General features: G+C 37.2%; 3 protein-coding genes across 4 annotated transcripts in view; 1 reads left to right on the plus strand and 2 right to left on the minus strand.

Moving 5' to 3' along the window:
- The window catches only part of Xkr9 (XK related 9), a 33,329-nt gene extending 27,331 nt beyond the window's left edge, over nt 1–5,998 (minus strand). The window contains exons 1-3 of one of the 2 annotated variants that reach the window (XM_010609010.1): nt 5,826–5,998; nt 2,501–2,747; nt 1,636–1,714 (exon numbers count right to left, since the gene is read on the minus strand). The gene's annotated coding sequence lies outside the window, so the exon portion shown is untranslated. Of the gene's footprint in view, nt 1–1,635; nt 1,715–2,500; nt 2,748–5,578 lie in introns of both variants that reach the window. The other variant, XM_010609009.1, reaches the window with a different exon arrangement.
- An 81-nt stretch (nt 5,999–6,079) lies between these two features.
- Nucleotides 6,080–26,423, plus strand: part of Lactb2 (lactamase beta 2) — a 27,607-nt gene continuing 7,263 nt past the window's right edge. The window contains exons 1-3 of the mRNA XM_010609007.3: nt 6,080–6,281; nt 12,880–13,043; nt 17,283–17,409. Coding sequence (XP_010607309.1) covers nt 6,160–6,281; nt 12,880–13,043; nt 17,283–17,409 — 413 coding nt within the window. The 5' untranslated portion in view covers nt 6,080–6,159. The remainder of the gene's footprint in view (nt 6,282–12,879; nt 13,044–17,282; nt 17,410–26,423) is intronic.
- LOC104851717 (eukaryotic translation initiation factor 1-like) lies at nt 24,142–24,785 on the minus strand. The gene is made up of 2 exons (XM_033759651.1): nt 24,780–24,785; nt 24,142–24,616 (listed from the first exon to the last, which is right to left on the minus strand). The coding sequence occupies exons 1-2, from the start codon at nt 24,783–24,785 to the stop codon at nt 24,170–24,172; spliced, it is 453 nt and encodes a 150-aa protein (XP_033615542.1). The 3' UTR covers nt 24,142–24,169.

Genomic DNA, 26,423 nt, shown 5'->3' on the forward strand with positions numbered 1-26,423 from the left:
AAAAAAAAAAAAAAAAAAAAAAAAAATTCTCTGCCCTTGTGAAACTTACATCCTAACACAAAAAGTCAATTAACAATAAAAATAATAGGTAAATTAAATATAGCAGAAGATGACAAGTGCTGTACAGGAAAAAAAAATATATAGTAAGGAAGATTAGGAGTTGGAGTAGAAGTGGGCATATCATGAGCTGTAACTCTAATGAGGTGGATCAGAGCCAGACTCACTAGAAGCAGGCATTTGAGTAATAGAATTAGCCATGTGAATATCAAATGGAAAGCTTTCCACATGGAAAGAAAAACTTGATCTCAAGTATATCCTCCAGAAACAGAAGTTCCATAAAATACTGACAGAAATTTCTTAGCGTAATTATATTGGGTATGTTTAATGTGTATCTAAATCCTGATGCAACATCATTATTTAACATGTGACATTTTAGGATTTACTATCTAGAAGAAAAATCCATATAGAATAGAAAAACAAACAGTGTAATAGTACCTACCCTTACTAAGTGTTTACTATGAGGGAAATGTTTTATATTATTTCATCAAATATATTATTTCACTAAATCCACACAAATTCCTGTGAGAAGGGTATTATTAGTTCTGTTTTGGTGACAGAAAATTTAAGGTTAGCAATATTGGATATTTAGGTGAATTATCTCTAGTGAGTAAAGTCTGTCTGCCTCCAATACTTGGATCATAACCACAACAATATACTACACAGTCTATGAAGAGAGAACAGAAAATAGTAAGAGCTGCTTGAATATGACACGTGGGCATAGCACCCACAGGTTTAAGATAGACTGAAACTATTGTGTATTATTGTTCTCTGTATTAACATAAAAAGAGAAAGGAATATAGTTAGAATTGCAAAGGATTCAAGGCTACACTTTTCTAATTAAAATTCTTTAATTCATTTTCTAGACTTTTCTCAGCAAAACTCTATAAACATTCAGAATAGTAAAACAACTAAAATGCAACAATTCTAAAATTTCATATAAATTGATTTTAAATATAAATAATTTCCTTAAAACTACAGAGAATAGCTCAGCAATCTGTGAGGCATTTCTTAATCTCTCTGCCCACAAAGAGAACTTCTTTATCTATCATGAACACGTAAAAACACAGAAATTTTATGTCAAGTTTTACAAGATGAGAAAAATTGTTTCTAAGAAACAAACTGGATTCTTGACAGAACATTAAACAGATTAATCTGAGATGACAATGTCCATACTAATTTAGTCAGGCAGAAGATAACTTCAACTGGAAGGAAATCTACATGGCAAGCTAATCAATACAGCAGTTCTCATAAAGACAGCCCACAAAAGCCACAGTTTTATAACTTGTGTAAAAGACAATTTATCTCTACCTGTACATCTGATCATTATTCCAATACCACCTTAGGAAAAGTAAAACAAACAACAAAATTTGGTTTCGAGGAGACTTGTTACATTTACTGACTTAATAGGACAATTTTAATTCAATTATATTCTAAAGTCAACCTAGCTATGTGGCTATCTGGCTGCCACCCAAAATACATAACCTTCACCCTTGTACATGATCTCTCTTTGATAAAATAATATTTGAAGAAATAAAATTATCAACCAAATTTAACTAATATAAAGTACAGACTTACTTGTCAATATAGAAGTTTTCTTTAATTCAAAACCCCTTCTAGAAAATCTTCATCTTGTGAATCTTTTCTTTCTTCTTCACTGAAAATAAGCATAATTATAGGACATATAATCCTTTAAGCTTGAACTAAAAGGAAACTGAAATCATCTGTTTGTCACGTGGCAATTTCTAATCTAGTGATGTCTGTGTCACTGTAGATACAGTATACCTCTTTGTAATTACCTCACTGAGGGAAAGAAACAGCATGATTCCTTTTATTGGCTGATTAGATCCCAAGCTTTCACTGTATTTGCCAATTAAGTCTTAAGAAAATTATTTCCCTCACAGCATATACAAATGAACAAGCCATGTTTGCCAAGGATTCACAGAATTCTTAATTTAAAATACACTGATAAAGAATTTACAAGTATCATTAACTTAGCCCATGTCCCCCAAAGACTCATGCACTTATAGGTGAAACTTTGGGGTATTGATTCAAACATGAGAATGTGACATTCATGAGTGGATTCAGCTACTGAAGAGTTTATAGCTAAATGTGATGCTTCAAGGTAAAGCCTGGTCTGCAGAGGTAGGTCTCTCGAAGTGTGACCTAGGAAGGTTGTCTCCCTCCCTCATCCTTTGATCCCTCTCTGCCTACCACTGCCATGTCATGAGCACTTTCTCCTCTGCCATGACCCATTTCCATGTCACCCTGCCTTGGAGCCTGCCAATTATGGACTGAAACCTCTACAAACTGTGAGCTTCTCCTTTAATTTGTAGGTGGCCCAACAATAAGAAAATAACTAAAACAGATTTTACTACCACAGAAGTGGAGTTGTTGTTGTGATGCTACCTGGCCATGTGGTTGAAAAGCCTTTGGAACTTACTTGCAGGATGAGTCTGGTTTGGAGATGCCAGCTGGAGAAGCAGTCCTAGAATGCTGTGAGCTGAGTTTAATGAGATTCTAGTCAGAGCTCAGGCCAGAATGCTGATAAAAATCCATCCAGTAAAGACTAGGCTCAGGCGGTTTCAGGTGGGAACAAAGATTCCATTGGCAGTTGGACTCCAGAACATGTGTTATGCTCTGCCAGAAAATGTCTACATTTTTCTCCTGTCTTGAGACATTGCCATAAACTAAAATTAAGGGAAGCAGACTAATTAATCTGGTAGAAGAAATTTCAAGGCAGTCTAATGTTGAGACAGTGGTATGGCTGCTGTTGGGGGCTTTTAGCCAGCTCAACTTTGCAAATCAAGAGCAAATATCCCAGCAGAATGATTTAAAAGTTTTGAGTTTGGTCAGAAAGGCAACTCTGGTAAAGTTGGGGCCTGCAAAAATGGAGCAGAAGAGAACTTAGTTGCTAAAAGGATTAGCATTAACAGGAAGCCAAGTATTTTGGAATTGGACAAAAGGAAAAATGCCTTGAGGGAATGTGAGAAATCAGCAAGGTTCAAAATTGCAAAGGTGAATGACTTTGCTTTGAAAAGAAAACCCTAGGATGCCAAGGTCCTGAATGGGGCTGCCTAGTCCCTAGGATTTAGTCCAGTGTTCCTATAGCCATAGCCAGGGGTTAAGCTCAGTGGTGCTACTGCCTGCCTCACAAATGCAAGGTCCACAGTTCAATCCTGAAGAAAGAAAAATGGAGGAAGGAGGAAGGAAGGAAAAAGGAGGAGGAGGAGGAAGGAGGGAGGGGGAGGGGAAGGAGGAGAAGAAAAAGGAGGAAGAAGGAAGGAGAAGGAAGAAGAACAAGGAGGGGGAGGGGAAGAGGGAGAGCAGGAGGAAGAGGAGGAGGAAGAAGAATAAGAAAGGCGGAGGAGGAAGAAGGAAGCTTGGCTATTGCTCTAGTTGGTGGCAGACCTTGGCATTATCAACATGGTGCTGGATTTATACACATACAGAATGCAAGACATGTAGGGGCAGGGAGGCTTCCACCCAGATTTCAGAAGGCCTTGGAGGCCAGGCAGTGTGTGAAGCTGTGCGAAGGGAGTACAGTAGAGATCTCAGAATGTTGGAGAAGCCAGGAACTTAGGATATCACTACAAGAAGTGAGCAAAGATGGTCCAAGAGAGAACCCAAGAGGACTAAAACCACCAGCAATGCTAGAGGGGCAGGGCTGTCCAAGCCCTTTGGAGTTCACATCTTGCCAGATTGCTCTGAGTGCCATGCATGAAACTATGGATTTTAATGTTTTCCCTGCTGGATTTAGGCCTTGCTTTGGTCTCATTTTTTTCTATCCCATTTATACCTATTGGAATGGTAATATTTATCTTGTGCCATTGTTGTTGGAAGTGTTTAACTTTCTTTTCACTTTTACACAGGCTCACACCTAATAGTTGGCCTTAAATCTCAGAGGTGACTCTGAACTCAGGCTATTCAGCAATGTGAAACCGGCAGGACTTTGGCAACTCTTAGAGATGGACTAAACACTTATAATGTAATTAGACAGAAAGTAAAAATCTTTACTCTTATTTCTTGGCAATGAACTTAAACAAAAGTCATATTGCTAAATTTATCCCCAAAGATTCAGTTTCAATGCACATTCTAGATCTCTCTTCTGAGCTCAACCTATATACAGTATCCCACAACCACCTCGTTTTTTAATCCATGTTCACTATCCTTTATATTCTACCATTTCTTTTATATGCCCCTAGGCAAATCATTGAACTCGCATCATTTATTGGGTTAATTTTGTCATGTGTCAAATGCAGAGCTTGTCAATGAATTAAATGAAATCATGATGAAAACTACAAGGGATAATGATTAACCGGTGGGGAAATAAGTTGCCCAGAGTCTCACGAAGACTATGATCAAGAAATTACCACTTCATCCTCTTCTCCAGGGTTCACCAACCTTCCAGCAGAGATCTTAAAAAGGTAAAATAAAAGTAACATCCTGCCCTAAGAGCCACTAATTGATGGCTATAAATAAATACTGGTAAGATGAAAATGTCTGATAGATTTTGATGGTTACTCCAAACATCTTTAAAGGGCATATTATTTATCCTAAGGATGATTTATGATTACTTCAGTAACTATTTTTGAAAGTTTTCCACAAAATGTGCATTTTTGAGACACAAATTTCTTACACGTTTTCTGAAATATTAAACTGCTGAATTGGGAACTAAATGTCTGTAGCAGCAAGTAGTCTCTTCTTTAAAAATGCTAAAAATAATTATCCTAAATTTTGTATATTTTGGGGGGGGTACCAGGAATTGAACTCAGGACCCTGCCAGGCAGACATGGCGCCACTTGGCTAAATCCCCATCCCCCATACTAAATTTTAGAACTACACGTTCAACATTTTTTTAAAGTAACTCCACATATAAGTATTAACTTTATGTACTGAAAACATGTACCAAAAAGAGAGGGAAGAGGATCAAGAGATGAGCAGAGGGGGGAGGAAGGGAAGACAATGGAAATGAAAAAAAAAAGAAATGTATTATGCATATGTACCAACTCCCCAAGAGAGATATTACATACTATAAATATGTACTATTAAAAATTTTACAAAGTACAGTGGGACAGTGGCTATGTTCTACGTCTTTGGGAGTCATTCATACAATTATCATGAAGGAATTGCTCAGAGGAACGTGCATTTTTTACATAACTTAAAATTGAAATTTTTAAACTGGAGTATTTTCCAACTCGACCAATTAGAAAAGGAATTGCTAGAAAATGAGAAACTTCTGGTTTACAAAACTCCACAGACCAACCTATTTCCCTGAGGAGGTAAAATTACAGAAGAGAATGTAGTAGTACTCCCCTGGACCATAAATAGGGCTCCTTCCGAGATTCCTGAGCATCTCCCACCACCACCACCCTATCTCAAAATTAATTTGCACATGAGGGAGAGTGCCGCTGCGAGAGAAACAGGAAGCTCCGGGCACAGAACTCGGTTCTGAGCTGTCACTTCAACGTCTCCCAAACTTCGTTTTTCACTTATAAAATGAAGACAGAATAGCGCCTACCTTAGGGTTGTTTTGAGGATTGAGATATATATACGTATGTAAAAAGCACTTAACATGGAACTAAAAGCCATATTAAGCACTAGTTTACCACTACTTAGAGAAAAAGGCCACCCTTAAGACAGTCCACCACCGCCTTAAAAACCTGAGCGGCGGTACTTTCCAGGATTCAGTACTCAACCCTAAATCTGCCTGCCCCTTGATCTGTCACCTTCCCTGATTAAAGTGCCTCTCATCCACCTGCACGCACTTGCTTGACAAAGCATAAATTCCTCAGAGGCAACAGGCCTCCGCAAGCGCCACAAAAAGTTTCCAGCCTCGCCTCAGGCCTCGTCAAGCAGCTGCAGGTCACGAGCGCCGCTTACGCAACCCACGCAGGGTCAGGTGGTTTCTGGCCCCGCCCCTGGCCAGGCTACCAGGTCCCGCCCCGACGCAGCGGCGTCCTCGGGCTGGTGAGGGGCTCCGACCAGTCCAGCGGCCGCGCGGCGTGTCACGTGACTCCATCCCCTCCCATCCGGCCTACTGTTTGGCTACTGGCTAGGGAAGCCTGGTCCGGAGAGTGCTGGTGGAAAGCTGAGGCGGAGATGGCTGTTGCGCTGCCGTACATTGAAAGGCTGTCCTGTCGGGTGGTACGCGTTTTAGGCTGTAATCCTGGTCCCATGACCCTGCAAGGCACCAACACCTATTTGGTGGGGACCGGCTCCAGGTAAACGTCCTGTCCCTACCCGCAGTGTACACTCCGGGCTGTGCTTTCTGGAACCGCGCAGCTGGGCTCCGACACTGCTCGGCCAGGGCGGAGAAGCGAAGTATAGGCTGCGGGGAATGCCGGGACCTACCCGGGACCTAGTTCTCGGGCAAAAAGCCAGGTGGTAACCTTTCTAACCGAGGGTGACGTCAGTTTAAAAAACAGAAAGAAAAGAAAAACCCTGCCTTTGAAACCCGATTTACTTTGCTTGGTATTTGAATGCCAGGGCAATCGTGTTTAATTATGATCTCCTGAAGTCAGAAGTCCAAGAAAAAAAGTCAGTACTTTGCTGTCCTGACTTTGCCTGGTGTTTTACATGGAGTATAACTTCCCCTCACAAAAAACGTTTGTGCTGGCGACATTTCCATAACTCAGCAGCAGAGGGCAGGATTATCTTGCTTCCAAGTAACTTGACGTGGTCAAACTCAATATACCACACCTGGCTTTGGAAGAGCTGACCATAACTGATTTTGGTTTTTGTTACAATTGTATGTGACAAGTGTAGTTCATTGCGTTTTCGTTTGAAGTATCTATTGGATTTACCCTTTTTCAGTAAATACGAATTTCTAAAGCAGGAGAATAGGAGGGACTGGAAATATTGCAACTCATGTTGACGAAAGAATTAAGTTCAAGGCCTGAGATGAAGCTCATTGGCGCCGCACCTGCCTAACAAGGTCCTAGGGCCGGGAGATTAGTTCACTGGTTCCGCTGCCTGGTTCACAAGCACAAGGTTCTGAATTCGATTTCCGGTTCAAAAAAAATTAAGTCCAAAGTAAACAGGGCAAGTTCAAGTAGCTACAAGACCCTTAGGCTGCTTCAAGAGTCCTGGGGGATAGAAAACGAAGCAGAAAACCATATCTCTAGGGTATAGTTGTCTTATCTGGTCCTCCCTCAACCCAGTAAGCCCACAGGCATTCTGTCTTCAGTGGGTCATTTTAAACTAGATCTAAAATCAGTACCTAAGAGGAAAATTACATGTAGTCAGTATTACCCTAGAAAATGTAGGAGAGCACCATGTTGAAGATCAGTGTAAGTTCAACACAACCTGCTTTTCTTCCAGCTTAAAACAGATGGTTGATTCTGTTGAAAACCTGTTGAAATTGGCTTGCTTTTAGAGGCCATGTTGTATGAAAAATAACATACTCTATCTTTAAGCACTAGAATCACATTCAGCATAGCAAAGTGCTTGTGCTAAAGAGACTTAAAAGATCCGAAACTAACTGTCGAAACAAATTCATGGCTCCTTATCTGATGCTACTTAATATTATTACATAAACTCATGAAGTGGAATGGCCAGTGTGATCTTCCGACTCGAATAGCTGTTTCTTAATCTCTGCTCTCATGACTCAGCCTCTTGAAACAGTATTTCCCGGACTGAACTCGTGGTCTTTCCCACTAAACCAAGCCCTTCTGTCATTACTGTGTTGGAAAACAAAACTATCCCCATATTTAATGAAAGGTGATGCTTAAGTACACTCCCTGACGTTTCCTTGCTTCCTGTCACACATCCAATCCATTTGAAGATCTCTTCATGTCCACTGCTATCAGCCAGTCCAAGAGCCAGTTCAACTCTTGTATAGGCTTCTCTAAAATCCTCCTGTATTGACTTTTGTCCCTTTTCAATTCAACAACCAACGTGTAGCTGGAGTAGTTGTTTTAAAAATCAAAACAGAAAAGCCTTGCATATTCTGGTTCCCACCTGCCTCATCCAGCTCATCTCAAGTCTGTTCCCTCATCCCAGGCATACTGGTTCCTCTATGTAGTTCAAGTGAGTTGCATCTTTTCTGCCTGGGGACTTCATCATACATGTGTATATCTTTCTCTTACCCTTTAAGGCTCATTTGAAATACTATGACCTCTTGGATGCCTTCCCTACCCCCCAAACTGTGTCAGTGCCATGCAATGTCTTAGCACTCCATTCTTCTCATGGAGTAATTTGCTCCATTCTTTGTAAGATGTTTAATTTTTTTTCCCTTCCTCCTTGCCCCATTAGAGCGTAACTTTGAAGATGTATTAATTGCTGTCCCCTCAGTATAATAAATATTTGCTGAATGAATAAGTATTCTTTACCTTCTTTCTTAGTTTTTACTGTGTGATATTGTTATACAGATGTGCAGTAAGCATTTGAATCAACACAATAGTCCAAGTTGCCAGAATATTTCCATATTCCTTCAGTACTCAGGAATCTGATAGGCTAGGTGATGCACACCTGTAATCCCAGAACTCTGGGGGGGTTAAGGCAGGAGAATTACAAATTTGAGCTCAGCCTGGATAACTTAGCAAGATTCTATCTCAAAATTTTAAAAAGTAGCTCAGTGCAAAGGGTTCAGTGCCCACTACAAAAAAAAAAAAAAAAAAAAAAAAAAAAAAAAAAGAAAAAAAAAAATCAAAAAAAAAAAAAAAAAAAAAAGAAAGAAAGAAAGAAAGAAAGAAAGAAAAGAAAACTTGTTGATAGTTGCATGCTTTAACGTTTCCTGTCAAAAATACGCATACTTTGAGGTCAAGTATTGTCTTTTATAATAGGAAATCCCAGTCCTGTAGAGTTACAGCTCTGGAGCCTAGATTAGAATCCTGGCTCCATTCATTAGCTATATTACTTTCATATAGTTATCTTTCTAAGCCTCACATTCCTTACCTATAAAATGAGGGTTATGTAGCAAATGAACACATACATTGAAAACAATAAATGTCCGCATGTGAAAAGCATACAATGTAGCTATTTGTTGCTTCTACTTATATGATCTAGACAACACTGGGTGGATGCTCAAAAAATAATTTTGTTAGTATGATAGAAAATTGATAGAGCAGGTGAAAACTGCCTCAATATTGGTATAAAAATAGCCATAAGTAGTTGATTCCACTAACTTCCCATCAATTGAATTTTTTCATGCAGCACATAGTTACTGTGTTTCCTTCTATGTACCAGTTAACTAACTTCAATTTGCAAAATTACCTCTTGAGTTGGAGATACTGGGACCATGAAGAACAAAACAGCCCAAATAAAGATAATACTATCAAATCATCTGTGATAACTAGTGACAGAACTTGTTTAGTCCAGAACTGAAATTTTATTTATGCCACATGAGAAATTCCAGGGGCTTGCCTAAGCATTCCTCTTCCAGAGAGAAAATTAGTCTCTTAAATGAAGTGGACCTTCTACCTGAACATTAGTGCTTGCCAGCACTGCCTCTTGTTGGCTCTTAAGGCCTAGAGGAAAGTCACTTTTCTTTTTGAAGACTGATTTCTTTTTCTGTAAAATAAAAAATAGTACCACCCTAGAGTTTCTAAAGACAAAATACAATATAGAAGCTCTAAATGGTTTTAATTGCTGTATCAAGATGTTAACCTATGTGACCATTTTCTCTTAATGCTTATACTACAGACTCATTTGTAGGTATTGTAGCATCCAGATACTACTTTTCCATTCTGAATAGATAGTGTTTATTCAAGGATTTGCGAAAGTCCTGTTATCCTCAGTATTAACGTCCTTCCTTTGCAAATACCAGTTTTATTAGACCAAAACAGGACTACTAGGAGACCTAAAGGAAAGAGGCTCAGGAACCATGTTATCTAGTGTCAGAGGCTTGTTGTGTTAGTCACTCTGCCATCTCTGGTACAAAATACCTATTGCCTGCAACTTAAAAGATGAGAGATTTATTTGGCTCACAGTTTAAGAGGATTCAGGCCATGGTTAGCTGGCTACAGGTCAGAAATTACATGGTAGAAGAGCAGCAGAGAAAAGCCACTCAGTCCATGATAGGAAACAGAAAAGGAGCTGGGGTCAAAAATACAGTACACACTTCTAGCCATGCCCCAGTGACATACCCCCTCCAACCAGGCCCTATTTAACAGTACATTCAGCTATAAACTTATCAGTGGGTTAATCCATTGATCCATTTAGTGCCCCCATAAGCCAGTCACCCTCCAAAAGCCCTACCTCTGAACATGTGAAACTTTTGGGGGATCATTTTATGTATAAACGGTAACACCTGTCATAAGTCAGACTTTGACCTACAAACGGCACACTCAGTCCAAAAGATGTTTCCCTTGCTGCTAGATTTTAGCTTATCTGTGTGTTATCCCTATTTTGTCATATTGACCAGTGTGATATGACCTGGTCTTTATTTAAAATACTAAGATTTAAATTTAGTCTTAAATTGCCAGATGTTTCAAAACAGTTTCTTAGAAGGGAAGATACCAATTTAAAAATAGTAAGGGGCCTTGAAAATAATTAAGACATCTTGATCTAAAACATGGAATGATTCTTCTCAAAGGCCAGAAGACCTCCCCGCAGTAGTTCAAGTGACTCTAATTAGGAAGCATAAAGAATTTGAAATAAGTAAACACCAAATAACTCAAATACATAAAAGTAGCCAAAATCAGATTAGGATATAGGATCGTATGTGGAAATACTATGGTGTTATAAGTTTTGCATATTTTGAATTTAGTATAACTAAGTCTACACAGGGCCAAGCATTGCAGAATGTATTATAGATATGAAAATAAAACATAGCTTCGTTAAATCAAACACAGTATTCTGACCCTCATGGGATGACTCACATTTCTAGAGTGATGGAAGATACGGAGGTAGACAAAGTGAATAAATATGTAAATTAATGTTACCTGCTAATTGTTTTGGAGAAGCAGCAAGGGGAGATGGTTAGGAATTCCATCGAAGTTCACTGTTAAACACAAATCAAGTTCATCTCAGATTTGTTTCCTGCAGTTTTTATAGTCTTTGTTAATGGCACACCAATCATCTAGAAACCTCAGAATGATCAATTCCTTCCCGTCCCTTCCCTTCCTCATCCAGCTGTTTAAAAAAAAGTTCTGTTGATATGTGTTCTAAATGTTCTGTGTGAACAATCTCTTCCTTACATTTTCACTTCAATCAGGACCTTACAGTGCTCCCTTGGATAGGTATAACCTCTGGCCATTCATCTGAAGAACAGACCTTTCCACACTGTACTTCTACACTGTTCCATTATTCCACAGAATTTAGGATATAAATAGAATCTAGCTGGCCATGAGGCCACTACCCTGCTCTCCAGTGAGATGCCAGATTTAGTTTTTTTAATCTTTTTTTAGCTCATTAATAGAAACAAAAATTGTACATATTAATGGGATATCATGTAATGCTTTGATACATGTATATATTGTATAATGATAGATTAAACATTTATCTCATACATTTTTTAATTTATGGTAAAAACTTAAATTCTACTAGCTGTTTGAAATGTACAGTACATTATTATCTATAGTTACATTACTGTATAATAGCATACCAAAGCTTCTAATTATAAATTAATATAAAACCAGTTTGTTTTTATTAGCTGTGGTATCGGGGAAACAAATCCACCCAATGTAAGATAGCCATCCGAGGGCAGGGATGTAGCTGACTGGCAGTGCTTGCCCTGCAGGGACAACCAAGTCAGTCCCCAATACAAAAAGGGGGATAGTCATCAAATGTCTATCTACCTACCCTATTTTAATGCTCTGTAAAATGCTTTTTATGGTTTTATTGTTTTTGATCATACATAGCTTCCCCTTCCCACCATCCACTAGAAAATAAGCCAAGTTGTTTATCTTGCTTTCTGCGTAAAATGAAGGCATGTAAATAATAGGTAATTTATAAACCATTCTTAATGAATGAATTAATGATTCAGGCTGTTCATCAAGACTGCCTTCTCTCAGTTTAAATTAATCAGGTGTTACTATGAAACAGCATGAAGTAAGAAGTTCATGAGTTGGTTCTTAAGGGAAGTGTCCCCTGATTTCCTAAGTGAGGAAAGCAAACAAAGTGTAAGGATCACAACCACAAGCAAAAAATAGAACAGGATTGTCTAAGTAAAGAAAATAGCTGACCTTTTCTCTATGCTTTCTGCACTCCTTTTTATGCGTAGGGACACAAATATAAAACTTCATTGTTATCTATTGCAAAAGGCCAGTTCTCTTTGGGGATGCTGTTGAGTCAGATTCTTTCATATCTGTGAAACATTTGAGTAATGTGTAAAAGATCTGAAAGGCTGAATAGTTAAGAGCATATATTCTGGCATCAGAATATCTGGGTTTGAATGCTGATTTTATCATTTGCAGAGTAATTTCTGAACTTAATAATATTTGGGATATATAGTTGGGTGAGTTATTTAACTTCTGAATATAATAATGAAATATATCCCTTAAATATTTGTCATTTGGAACAGTGCCATGCTTATTTTAGTTGCTGTGTAAGTGTTCAAGATTACTGCTATTATTACTTGTTCAGATTTATATTTATAAATTTTTTTGTACCTGGGATCCAACTCAGGACTTTGTGCTTGCGAGGTAGGGGCAGCACCACTGAGCTAAATCCCTGGCCCTATATTTATAATTTGTTTCAAAGAACTTTCTTACAGTAAAATTACTACAATTAAAATAAAGTAACATATAGCTGGTTTCCTAGCATGTTGAAAGTAAAATAATTTATAAAGTTTCTTAAATTTGGTATAGTATGTGTGAAAAATATGCTCATATTAACTCTATGTTCCAACTGTGTAATTATCTTCCATTTAATTTTCAGGAGAATCCTCATTGACACTGGAGAACCATCAATTCCAGAATATATCAGCTATTTAAAGCAAGCTCTGGTTGAATTTAACACAACAATCCAGGAAATCCTAGTGACTCATTGGCATCCTGATCATTCTGGAGGCATAGGAGATATTTGTAAAAGCATCAGTAATGGTAAACAGAAAATATTCATTAAGTTCATTGAGGAAAATGATGTCTGGGAATAATTTATTGTTTAAGCTACAGTAGTTTTAGAAATTGATGTATATTGTCCCTAATTTTAACAATGAAAAGAAAAAGTTGTGTTTTCTGCTTCATAACCTCTGAGAAGTTTCAGTCCATAGCCAGCTGGCTCCAAGCTAGGACACCATGGCAGAGGAGAAACAGTCCATGGCGTGGCAGGCAGGAAGCTTGGAGCAGCTGACTTGGAGCCTTTCTTTTTTTATTCCATCCAGGTTACAAGTCTGTTGGTTGGTGCCATCCAAACCCAGGATGGGTCTTCCCTCTTCAGTAAATCCATCATCCACACCCCCAACTATGCTAAACTAATGAATGACTAATCCATTATCACACACCCATGATCCTGTATCACATGCCCAAGATCCAGTCACTTCCCTAAAGCCCCACTTATAAGCACTGAGGCTTTGGGGGGGACATCCAGATACAAGTCATAATACCCAATGAAAAAGTTCAATTTCATTTAACAACTGTTAAGCATTTACTATGCCAGCACTGTGCCGAACCCTTTATATACTTTAATACTGTGAGGTAAATACCGTTATTGTCCACATATAAATAGACCTTCGTAGCTTTAAGGCAGTTACCAAGATATATTGCAGTTCAGACAAAGTATCTCTGTATTGATAATTCTCCAACACCTATTCAACCCTGACATTTTACCGACTCTCATTCTCACATTCTTTTATCCCACATTATATACCTTCATTCATCCATTCATTATTCATTAAATAAATATTCAAGTGACTGCTATATGTTAGTCTGTTCTTGGCATAAGGGATAGAGCAGCAAACAAAACAGTTGCTGTTCTCATGAAGCATTCATTCTACAAGTTGAACATCCCTAATTTGACAATCCAAAGTGCCTTAAAAAACATTTTTGCACACTACTTGTTCAAATATAAACGTACTAAAAATATTGTACAAAATTACCTGTGGGCTTTGTGTAGAAGGAATATGTGAAACACAAAGTTTGCATTAGACTTTGTTCCCATCTCCAGATATTTCATTATATATTTGCAAATACTTTTATTTTTAAAAGTCTGAAAGATTTGTCCCAAACATTTTAGATAAGGGATACTCTAACTGGGAAGGTAAATGCTAAATAAATAATAGATTAGATAGTGGTAGGTGTTATGAAGGAAAAGCTGTACAAAAAGAAAGAGTAAAGTTAAGGCAGTGGCTGTTTTATGTAGGGGTATGTGGAGAGAAACACTGAGCTCCTGAGAAAAAGACATGTCCATTTAAGAGAAAACAGAAAGAAAGATGTTAAAATGACAGTGTGCTTAATATTAAGTATAGCAAGGGGTCAAGGACATTAAAGAAGGATAAGCATGTGCATTCAACTAATATTTTTAAATATTTATAAGGTATTTTTTAGACTGCAATTAGGACATTAGGGTAGTCTTAGCTAAGCTGTTGTACCCTGCATCCCCAGGCTTCCAGTTATTAAAAACCAAAACCTTTTAACCTAACTTTCTTAACCTCTTCTTCCAGCCTAAGGGGACTCTTTGCCAAAGGAACTCCTAAATTTTCATTCTAACTTTTCCTCAATTTTGGCTTCTGTAGTCAATTTGCCCATTATATTTTGTGGACTTAAAAATTATCTTGAGAATTCTAAATTAGTTTTGTCACTTTGGTCAACTCTGTTTTAGTATGAATGTCAATTTGAAAGATTGAAATGTTTATGCCCCACTTTTTCCCTTTCATAAATCAACTATATTGAGCTTTAATTTACATATATAGCATATGCCCATTTTAAGTATACACTTTAGTGAGTTTTAACAAATATAAATATCTGTGTGACCACTCTAGTCGAGATATAGAACACTTCCTCCACCCCATAGAGTTTCAAGTCTCTTTGCAGAGATTCTGCTCCCAGTTACCAGCAACCATTAATCTGTTTTCTTCCATTGTGTATCTGTTTTACCATTCCTAGAATTTCACATAATGGAATAATCACTGTCTGGTTCTTTCATGTAGCATCATGTGTTTTAGTTCACCCATGTTTGTGTATCAGTAGTTTTGTTCCTTTCTATTGCCAAGACATAGTCTGTTGTGTAAATACACCATTATTTGTTTATCCAGGCACTCATTAATGCATATTTGACACATTTCCTTCAATTTAAAAATTAAAATAATTCTAGGCTCCATACTGAACAGTAAATATTTGTATAATAGATTACCTATTCATTTGATTTAAAGAAAATAGAGGCAAATTTTTGACAGTACTTTTTATAGCCAGTAAAATTTTAAGATTTCATGAGAAATAATATTTCATGCCACACCCACACCTGACTCAATTTTGTTTAATTCTTGATAGGGCAGAAATGTTTCAGACCCTTTACCATGTTGACCACTTGTATTCTTACAGATCATACTAAAAATATAAATGCCATTAAATAAGATTTCTGTGAGAGGATACAGTAACTTAAAAGCAACCTGCTTACAAAATTTTCAAAAAACAATCAGAATATAATTTGGGGAACTTGTAATATCTTACTAGACACGAGAACTTTGTAATCTAACGCTGCTTAGGTGATTTGGTGTGGTTTGGTTTTGAGTAAATCTTGGAAAATATATTTTATTACTTAATGGTTTTATTATTTTGCAACTACAGTGGGTGTCTATTACATATCTGAGTTCTAGAAGTCAAATGTTTGCATGTATGCTATTCAATTAGAATGTATTTTTAATTATATATTGTATATACATAAACAATACCACATTCATATCAATTTAAATTAATATTTCCAGTGATGTTATGAAGCATTATTCAAACATTAAAAAATGACTGAGGATTTGTTCCTGTTAATTATATGGGACTGGAGATATAGCTCAGTAATACTGAGTATAGGTCTTTGGTTCCCTTGGTAAGTTTCATTTTCCCAACCATGACACATTTTAAGTGCTTTGAAACCATGGTATATATATTCACTATACATAGTATACTGGTTAGTAATTGGACACATCTGTTAATTGATTTTGTTTGAGTCAGTGAGGAGTATGTTTTAAACTTACGTTAGAGGTTAAATATCTTAAGCCGGGCATGGTGGTGCATGCTTGAAAACCCAGCACTCAGGATGCTGAGGCAGGAGGATCACTGTTGAATTCGAGACCAGCCTGGGCTACATATTGAGTTCCAGGTCAGTCTCAACTACATAATGAGAGCCTGTCTCAAAAAACCCGCAAGAAAAAAAAAAAAAAATAGGAGTATGTTTTAAACTTACGTTAGAGGTTAAATATCTTAAGCCGGGCATGGTGGTGCATGCTTGAAAACCCAGCACTCAGGATGCTGAGGCAGGAGGATCACTGTTGAATTCGAGACCAGCCTGGGCTACATATTGAGTTCCAGGTCAGTCTCAACTACATAATGAGAGCCTGTCTCAAAAAACCAAAAAGAAAAAAGAAAAAAAAAAGATTAAATATCTTAATCTCAGATTTGGGATTCCCTTTCAGCACTCAGAGCAAAAACCATATCTAGCATCTTCTTATTAGCTACTGCCATGATTACTCTATCATATGTAGCCACCTGGATAGAGAAAAGTTCTCCAGTTCCATATAACTGCCTCTTCAGTGCCTGTCCTATTATCATAGCTGCACTATGAACTACTTGCAGACTTTTATCTAAAATAGAAATAACTTATTAAGTTAAGACAGCTGAAGTTAAATTGTTTACCAGAGAATGTACTAATGGATTTTGGAAACCTGATGAATTTGTGTTACTTTCATTGCTTGGGCCCATGTTTGGGTGAATAAAAGCAAGGTAAATTTTAAAAATTAAAAAAAAAAGAAATGACTATAAAGTCACAAAGGGGCATAGGAAAATAAAAGCTTCTCTACTGAGATATATGAATACTGTATTTATATACCAGAGATAAGCTAGGCATGGTAGTGCATACCTGTAATCCCAGTACTCAGGAGGCTGAGGCAAGAGGATTGCCATGAGTTCAAGGCCAGCCTGGAATACATAGTGAATTCAAGCCAGCCTGAACTATGAAACTAGACCCTGTCTCAAAACAAACAAACAAAAGTGATAAGCTGCTATAATTCATCCCATTTTTCTGTTGTCCTGTAGTATTTTGTGCGTTCATAAGCATTAGCTATATAAAAACTGATCTCTTAAAAGCTGAATCATCTAAATCTAATGTAATATATTTACATGTTTTTTAACTAGACACTGCCTATTGCATTAAAAAACTCCCACGGAATCCCTATAAAGAAGAAATTATAGGAAATGGAGCACAACAATATGTTTATCTAAAAAATGGAGATGTGATTAAAACCAAGGGAGCCACTCTAAAGTAAGTAGGTGTCCCTTGCTGGGGAAGGGAGAGGTTAAAATGTATATATGCAGAGAAGGGGGAAGACAGATTTAGGTATATTCACTTGTATGTGGGAGGAATGCCTCAGGAAGAACAAAAGAAAACTGGTATCATTGAGTATTCTGGGGAGGGAAAATGGCTTGCTTGTGAAACCAGAAAATGCCCTTTATAATTGTTTGTTTGATTCCTACAGTTTTGTTTACATAAGATTCAAAAAATTAGCATTTCTTCCTATGGTAGTTTAGAGATCTACTTACACTTCAATTCAGGGCTTTCCCATGTTCTCACTTCCAAAGATGTTCTGTTCCTATAGTGAATAGATGATAAGCCAGACCCATAATCCCTCATGATCTGTTTAAGGTATTCAGAAAAGTGGTTCACACTCAGTAATTTTAAAACAACTAATTATGGTTCTCCTCTTCCTACAATCTATAGTTGCTTTCTGATCTCAGAATATCTCCTTTCCTCTGTACTTAGGACTTTAGATGTTTCAGGATTACCTTTAACCATTTAACTGCTCTTTATGATCCCCCCTCTTCTACTCACCCCACATCTATTCAAGTTAATCTTTGTCTCAGAAAAATTTGTCAGTGCTCTCTCTTCTTCATGTCCCTTACAGATCATTCTTACTTAATTTTCCTTTCTCCAGTCTTTCCCCTTACAGTCACTTAAAAGTTTTGATGACTCTCACTGCCTACAAGATAATGTTTATTCTTCTTAGTGTACTAGTCTGGCCCCAAACCACATTTCTAATCTGAATTCCCACTGTTCCCTTCACAAACACAGTTAGCTATATGTAAATATTTATAGCTATATTATTTATATTAATTCATGCCTTTGTTTATAACTTTCTTTTTTCTCTTGTTGCTCTTTCCCCATAACTGTCTCCTAGTAAATTCTCACGTACTTGTTCTTCAGAGTCCAGTTTATATATTACTTACTTCAAGAATCCTTTCTGGGCAGAATTAACTGCTCCCTCCTCCTGCTTTCATGTAACATTTATTATCCTATTATTGTACTTACGAAATTATAACCTACTTGATATCTCTTTAAAAGCTAATCACCTCCTTAAACTCACCATGTCAGTTGGCATAGAAAACCAAGTAAAAGCATAATGGCTCAAACATGAAATAAGCTTATTTTCATCACATGAAATCTAACATCAGTTCTTAATTAGCACGTGGCCCTCAAGATGTTTAGCAAGATAATGATTAAGGCTTCTTCCATCTTGTGATTCCACTTGCCGAAGAACTTAGCTTTCAAGGTTGTCATAATCACTTCAATCAGTTCAGAGTAGGGAAAAGCATGGAAGAAATACTGTGTGGTAGATTTTCATGGAGCAAGCCTTCTGTTGCATAGGCTGTGGATTCAGTCACATGCCACCCCTAACAATGGGAAAATTGGGAAATAAAGTTTAATTGCATGACCAGAAAAAAAGAAGAATGGGTTTAGTAATTAGTTAGCAGTTCTCTGACATGGACAGATACTAGTTTCCTCTTCATACATTCAATCCCTGGCCCTTAGAAGGCACTGATACTTAATGTGTAGTCAATTTTTGTAAAGTGAAAAATAGATGACTAACAGTTAACTGAGAAAGAGATAATGAAATAATAGGTATCCATGTTAAAGGTTGGAGCTCAAAATACTTGTTTATCCCATTTACCACAGAATCACGGCTATTACCTCTGAACCTAATTTTGCAAACTAACAATATTCAGCCCTTAACTTCATTCAGAATGAATGTGCTTCATTCTGATTAGGACAAGTTAACTACCATCAACATGAGCAGAACCACAACTTTTTAATTTTTTATTGAAGTGTAGCATGTAAACATAAAAGTGTACATATCATAAACATACAACATAATGAATTTTCACAAACTGAAAAAGCTGTATGAACAGCACTCAGATGAAGAAGACAAAAAAGAGGATTTGCACCCCAAAACTACCCACACATGCTAACTTACTGCCACTGCATCCCCTTTAGTTAAATATCTTGGATTCAAGAGTAAGTTGATGGCCAATGATTTCAATATTGTGTGAATTCTATTTAATATTTGTTGTACTTCTTTCTGATTAGGACAAGTTAAAATTGGAAATATGCTTCTTTACAATTGGAAGGAAACTAACGCAAAGAATTAAAAATAAAAACCATTTGCAATTGTAAAAATTATTATTGGTGAATAATCTTTCCTTAAAATATAATTTTATATTATAATAAAACATTTCATTTCCTGAAGGCCATCATTTCAGGTTTCCATTTCTTTGAAGGCAACTCAGTTGTTTCAGTATTTGCTTATGGACTTGTTGATAAGCAAAATATGCATAAACAGAAAGTTAAAATCTGCTTATGTCTTCAGGTATTTGTTATCAAGTGTTTGTTGTCCAGTTGATATTGCCTATTTGCAAACTTTGAAGGAAAAAAGACAAAATATAGTAGAGGTAGGAGTAATAACCCACCAGAAATACTTGTAGTTAAAAATAGAAAGCTAAAAAGACTTTTCTGGTAGGAATTTAATTCACGATAACACCTTCAGGAATTTTCTAGAGATACACAATTTCTTAAAGAAAAGTCAGTCTCAATGTTGAGTTTGTAGGGAGAAAGGAACCCTTCTCCACTGTTGGTGGGAGTACAGACTGGTGCATCCCTTATGGAAATCAACATGGAGATACCTCAAAGTGCTGGAACTAGAGTTTCATTTGACCCAACCATTCCCTCTGCTGGGTATCTTTCCAAAAGAATTAAAAGAATCATATCACAGAGATATATGCACACCTATGTTTATAGCAGCACAGTTTGTAATAGCTAAAACTTGGAAACAGCACATTTGCCCATCAAATGGGCAACTGGATAAAGAAGATGTGGTTTTTCTATAAAATGGAATACTACTCAATCATAAAGAATGAGAAATTAGATTCATTCATAGGAAAATGGATACATATTGAGGATATACTCCTAAGTGAAATAAATAAGTCACACATATGTAAATACTAAATAATTTATCTGATGTGAAAAACTATAATAGTACATAAGATCCTAATGAGATAATTGACAATGTGAAATAGGAAGAAAAGGGCTAAATGTGTAGGGAAAGCCAGAAGGGTAGGGGAAAGGTAATAAGGGAAAAGAAAAATATATGAAAATGAAATGACAAGGGGAAAAAATGAGAACCAAGACCTGTCATGTAAAGGTACAAGATCCTAATAATGAATGTAACTGTACTGTATAACTAAAATGTACCAATAAACTAAATGAGGGGAAAAAAAAAAAAAGAAAAGTCAGTCTCATAGCTTTTGCTGACTGTCCTGAATTTCTGAGAGAACCATCCTTATAAATTATAGTAGTACTCTGTACAGAGGGCAAAACTGATGAATGGGAAGGCTACAGCTGCATTTCCTCTGATCTTTACCAAAGCTCCTCTGATGTTATTTCCTTTTCTCCTCCGCTTATGAATTTTAACACAATATTACACAAATTAAAGCATTACCCACCCAGGTGACAAAGTTGAAATGTATGATTCCTTCCCCTAATATAAGCTATCTTACTGCCTGACTTAAGAAATGTTAAAGATAAACCATTACAGGGCCGGGGATTTAGCTCAGTGGTTCTGCCACCTGCCTCACAAACACAATGACCAGAGTTCAATCCCCGGTACCAAAAAAAAAAAAAAGAAAAGATAAACCATTACTAAGTTCTGTGGTGGCAGCAGGTAAAGAAAAATAATACTGCAAACATGTTGACAGGTAAGAGAATTTGTGGACTGAAATGAATGGTTCTCCAAATGAGTTTTCATAGATTAAAAAAAGAATGAGGCTAGAGATTCAGCTTGTTGTTACCAGTGTTTGCCTGGTACCTCAGGCACACTTGCACACATACACGCATGCACATTCTGTTCACTCAAATGATACAGATGCAGCTTTGTACTTGGCTAGAAAAATACCACCTGAGATTGTTCTTGTATAATATTGTTTTATTAACAGGTAGCTACAGGTTTAATCATACAAAAAAAATTATTTCAAACAGCTCTTATAGTACCTCACCATTGGAGCAATTATATATAGTAAGTGTTTGCAATATATAAAGCATAAACTTGGAAATCATAAAAACATAATAGTTCTTAACCTTAGGCATTGGCCTTTCAAAAATAATTGCTCCCATTATAGAAGTATCTCATGTTCTTATACCTTATATAAATTACATTTTAGCAGATTTCATTTTATAGCTTAAGTATTTAATGTTAAAAATGTGGTTAATTTTTATTTTTTGGCAAAGGAGAAACTCCTCTAAGTTATAATCCTTTCAAGTCTCATAAATACTACTTAAAGTTTTTTGTCAAATGTCTTTTCAGAGTCCAGGAAGATCAATTTACCAGTCTTCTCCATAACTTTATTATTATTCTCAGAGATTTTTATAATACTGGAACACTCGTGCTTTTTAAGCTTTATTTGCTCATGATATTATTTTTCAACATTTTTATTCCATCTGTTAATATTCTAGTTAATTTTTTTCTGACAAAAGTAGCGAAAATATAAGGTTTTCCAGAAAGAATCTACAAAGAGAGAGAGAAATGAGAAGAAAGAGGGGCAGAAGAAAAGGAATAAATAAAGGAAGATGGGTGAGAGGGAATTTATTGAAGGATTATATTATTACTACTGTAGGGATTTGTCTTAATTACTTTTCTCATTGCTGAGACAAAACACCTGACACACAAAGTTAAAGGAGAAAAGATATATTGTAGCTCAGTTTGTAGAGGTTTCCATTCATAGTTGGCTGTTTCAGGGGCAGGGTGCCGTGGAAGAGGGGTATCACAGAGGAGAAATAGTTCATGGCAGGCAGAGGGCAGCAAAACAGCAAAGTAATGAAGAAGCAGAAGCAATAGCAGCAGGCCTCCCTTTCTGTCCCTTTTATCTCTTCCAGCCTATCTGCACACCCAGGGTGGAGCACCCTTACCTCCAGCATCACATTCTTTGGGGGTCAGAGGAGGTATTGGGGTTTGAACTCAGGACCTTGCACTTGCAAGGCAGGCATGGTGCCAGTGTGCTAAATCCCTAGCCCAAAATCACATTCTTAATCCCAGCATCACACACCTTCATCTAGCCACCTCTTATGACCACATGAGGCTTTGGCTGGATGTCTAGATATAAACCATGACAACAGTATATACAGCTGAAACATGTAGTAAACTGCTTGCTTACTTTTTCTTCCCTGCTTTCCCTACTTTCATGTATCTAATAATTACTTTGTTTTATTTGAATAGTTTTCTATACACTTAATGCTAGAACCTCAAGTTACAACCAGTCTGCCATACAAACAATTTGGGTTAATTAGGTTAATGAAGATTCATCTGCCTCTTGTTATCTGTAGCTTGGACCCAAGTAAACATCTAGATCTCGACTACAATCTAAATGTACTATTTAGTTGCAAACTTCCAATATTGATGCCTTAGAGTCTTTCTTCCTTGGCTGGTGAGATAACTTAGAAAAAACTCTTCTAGTCTTCATGTCAGATAAAGGCCTGGCTGCCAGTGTTATGGAAACTGAATGTTAAAAAGCAGCTTGAGAATCTACCTATATATAACTAATCTTTAAAGATATTATCACTCCCTCCATCTGTGTCTTTAAAGATTCAATCTCCAGTCTTTTCCTTTAATAGGATTAGGATACTTCTAATACCACTCAAGATGGGAAGGGAATCTGGAGATCTGAGTATTTAAGGGGTTTTGTTGTTTTGGTTTTTGGGGTTTGTTTTTGATTGTGAGGACTGAACCAGGGCCTTGTGCATGTTAAGCGCATGCTCTACTCCTGACTTACACCCGTAGTTCTAAATATTTGTTAAAGAGGTTTTCAATTAATCACTCTTATTTTAGCCACTCTTCCCCCACCTCACCCTCCACTTCCAGATTGTTGATGCCCCAAATCCTCGGACTTCGGGAAATTCTGCAGTGTAAATCTGATTGGCTTTCAATTTTCCCTACTTCCTCTTTAGGCTTCACTTTGCTTGTGGCTGTTAGGTCACTTGCCTCTCATCTTTCCTTATAGCTTTCAAAATTTTTTTTTACTTCTGAAAACAAGTTTTATTTAAATAAGGGTTTAAATACATTACATAACATCAAAACCAGTTACTTCACATGGCATTGGGAAGCTGCTGCGTGTGAGGTGCAAGCTGTCTCCAGGTGGGTTTGTCCCCTTGTCAGAAGTTTAACTGCACTGGGCTGGCCTTGAGCGCTGGGTTTGGTGTCTTTAGCTATGCCATCTGATCCCCAGGCCCCCCGGGAGCCAGCTAGGGGTCACGACCTTGCTGGGTAGGGCTCTTTGCCGCCAACCGCTCCCTCTAGTGGTGGAGCCGCACCACTGCCTCTCCCCCTTGCTCTCGGGTCCCTGGGCGGCTGGGGTGGGGACCTTCTAAAGCCAGGGACTGTGCCTAGAGAGCTCAGAGAGCTCCTGGCCAGACACAGCTGCCTGCGGTCTTGGGGCCCTGCTGCAACATCACGGTACAGTGTTTCAGGTTGCACACTGCCGGGCACGTACTACGTGAGCTCTGTTTAAATGAGGGATTCCAGAGTAGACAGCATGGCTCTTCAGTTTATTGCATGAAAGAGTTACACTAGTCCAAGTGAAAACGGGCCCCAAATGGTTACATTATACAAGCCGTGAGGTTTTTAAACTTGTGACAGGGAACAGAGGGGATAGTCTACTCGTTGGAAAAAATCCTCACTTAAGCTTCAATGAGCCACAAGCGCTTAAAACCCATGAACCTTCAGCTGATCGTCCTTGGCCAGTCCAGTCTCTACCAGGAACTGACATATGTTCTTGCGCTGGTCGCCCTGGAGCTGGATTATTTCTCCATGTTCTGGATGCTCGATTACAGTACCATTGCAGGCAAAGTTCTTCTTAAACGCCTTCACCAGTTTTTTATTGTAATCATCAGCGACCCCTTGGACAGTGGTGAGGGTCTTCCTGCCGTTCCTCTGTTGGATTCTTATATAGATATAATCCTCAGTGCCGGCCGGAAGCAGGTCATCACCCTTACTTGCATCAGCAAAGGGGTCGGAAGAGTGGAGGTTCTGGATAGCGGACTTAAAATACGATTCCTTTTTCTCGGAAATGGCCTGCGGAAGTCGGCTGCGGGAGAAGGGGAGGGCGGGTCGCCAGGAAGCAGGGGGCTCAAGGGGAAGGCAGTGACTGGGCTATAGCTTTCACTTTTTTCTTGTTTTGGTTTTGTTGCTGTTGTTGTTTTGAGACAGGGTCTCACTATGTAGTTGAGACTGACCTGGAACTCACTATGTAGCCCAGGCTGGTCTCGAACTCACAGTGATCCTCCTCCCTCAGCCTCACGAGTGCTGGGATTACAGGCATGCGCCTCTCCCAGTTCTTTGTTATACCTGTGGATTTATGCTACTTAAAATAAAAATGATCCTTTTATTGGTGTTTTAGGAGGAAGAAAAACAGATGTAGGTGTCACACTTTAACCAAAAACATATTCACTTCTTAAATTTTAAATACAAATATGCAATTATATTCAACCTATCTCCCAAAATATTCTGTTATTGTGAATTTTATTAAAAATATTACAAGCAGTGCTCGCTTCAGCAGCACATATACTAAAAAATTGGAACGATACAGAAAAATATTGCAAGCACATAAAACTCAATACTGTTAGGGGAAAAAATGAGAACCAAGACCTGTCATGTAGAGGTACAAGATCCCAACAATGAATGTAACTGTACTGTATACCTAAAATGTACCAGTAAACTCAATTAAAGCTGGAAAACTAAAAAGATAAAACTCAGTACTGTCTATAATAAAAAGATAATTCTTAAACTAAATAAAATGCAATCTCCTGTGTTTCATTTATCTGAAATGTAAATTGAGAGGTTAAGAGTGCCCACCCCAAAACAGTGTAAGGTTTAAGTGTGTAAAACCTGTAAATCCCTATATAATAAAATTATCAGGTGGGCCTGGTTTCTCACCCCTGTAATCCCAGCACTTGGGCAGCTGAAGTAGGAGGATCACTGTGAGTTCAAGACCAGCCTGGACTACATAGTGAGTTCCAGGTCAGTCTCAACTACATAGTGAGACCCTGTCTCAAAACAACAACTATATATGTATCATTCAAAGTACAAGAGTAAAATAGAATTAAAAAAATTACCAGTACAGAAAATTGTCTGTATAGTTAAGAAGCCAGGGGGTGCTTTGCAGAACAAATTATTTAGATTTACTCCTTCACTGGCTTATTGTTGATAGAGTTATAAAACAGTGTAAATAAGAATTCCTGAAATATTTATCATGCTTTAAAAATATGATAATTAGTTTTACCATGGTTTGAAAATACTTATTGTAATCAGTTTTATCAACAGAAACAAAATTAAAAGAGAAGAAATAAAAATATACCAAATTATTATTTAGGGGAAAAATCAGTTTTCAAAACTGCTTTTTTCTTGTTTTGTTTGTTTCAGTCCTAGGCTACACCTAGGCAAGTACACTTCCACTGAGCTACATACTGGCCCTTATATTTTTTAACTACTAAAATAAAGTATTGATCATTTATAAGCATGTTAACTTTGTGCTTATGTACTTTGAAAAATAGTTAATGATGTAAGAAAATACAAATAAAAAATCATGTATTAAAGTAATATCACACTTGTTCTTAAATGTATGCATAGAAAATTATAAAAAAAATGTTCTTAAATAACAGTATTGTTTCTAATGGAAATGGTTGCTGATTTTTATCTTCTTTAAGTACTTTATTTTCCAAGTTTATTTAATCTGTGCTTGTTACTTACAAGAAATAAAAGTAGGAAAAGTATTAAATTTGTACTTAAGAGTGACGTGACTTAGTTAAAGGGGAAAATTATCTGATGTTAATCTTCATTAGACATGAGGAAAAAAAGAGCTTTTTTAATCATTTGCATCATTTATTTGTGTGTTGTCCAAATAAGAATAGAGAAAAATTATTTCTCAACATTTTCCCTATGCCTTAGAGTATACTTTTTT

The sequence above is a fragment of the Fukomys damarensis genome, unplaced genomic scaffold (assembly GCF_012274545.1).
Source record: "Fukomys damarensis isolate Sample0158 unplaced genomic scaffold, DMR_v1.0_HiC HiC_scaffold_5, whole genome shotgun sequence".
Taxonomy (NCBI): Eukaryota; Metazoa; Chordata; class Mammalia; order Rodentia; family Bathyergidae; genus Fukomys; species Fukomys damarensis.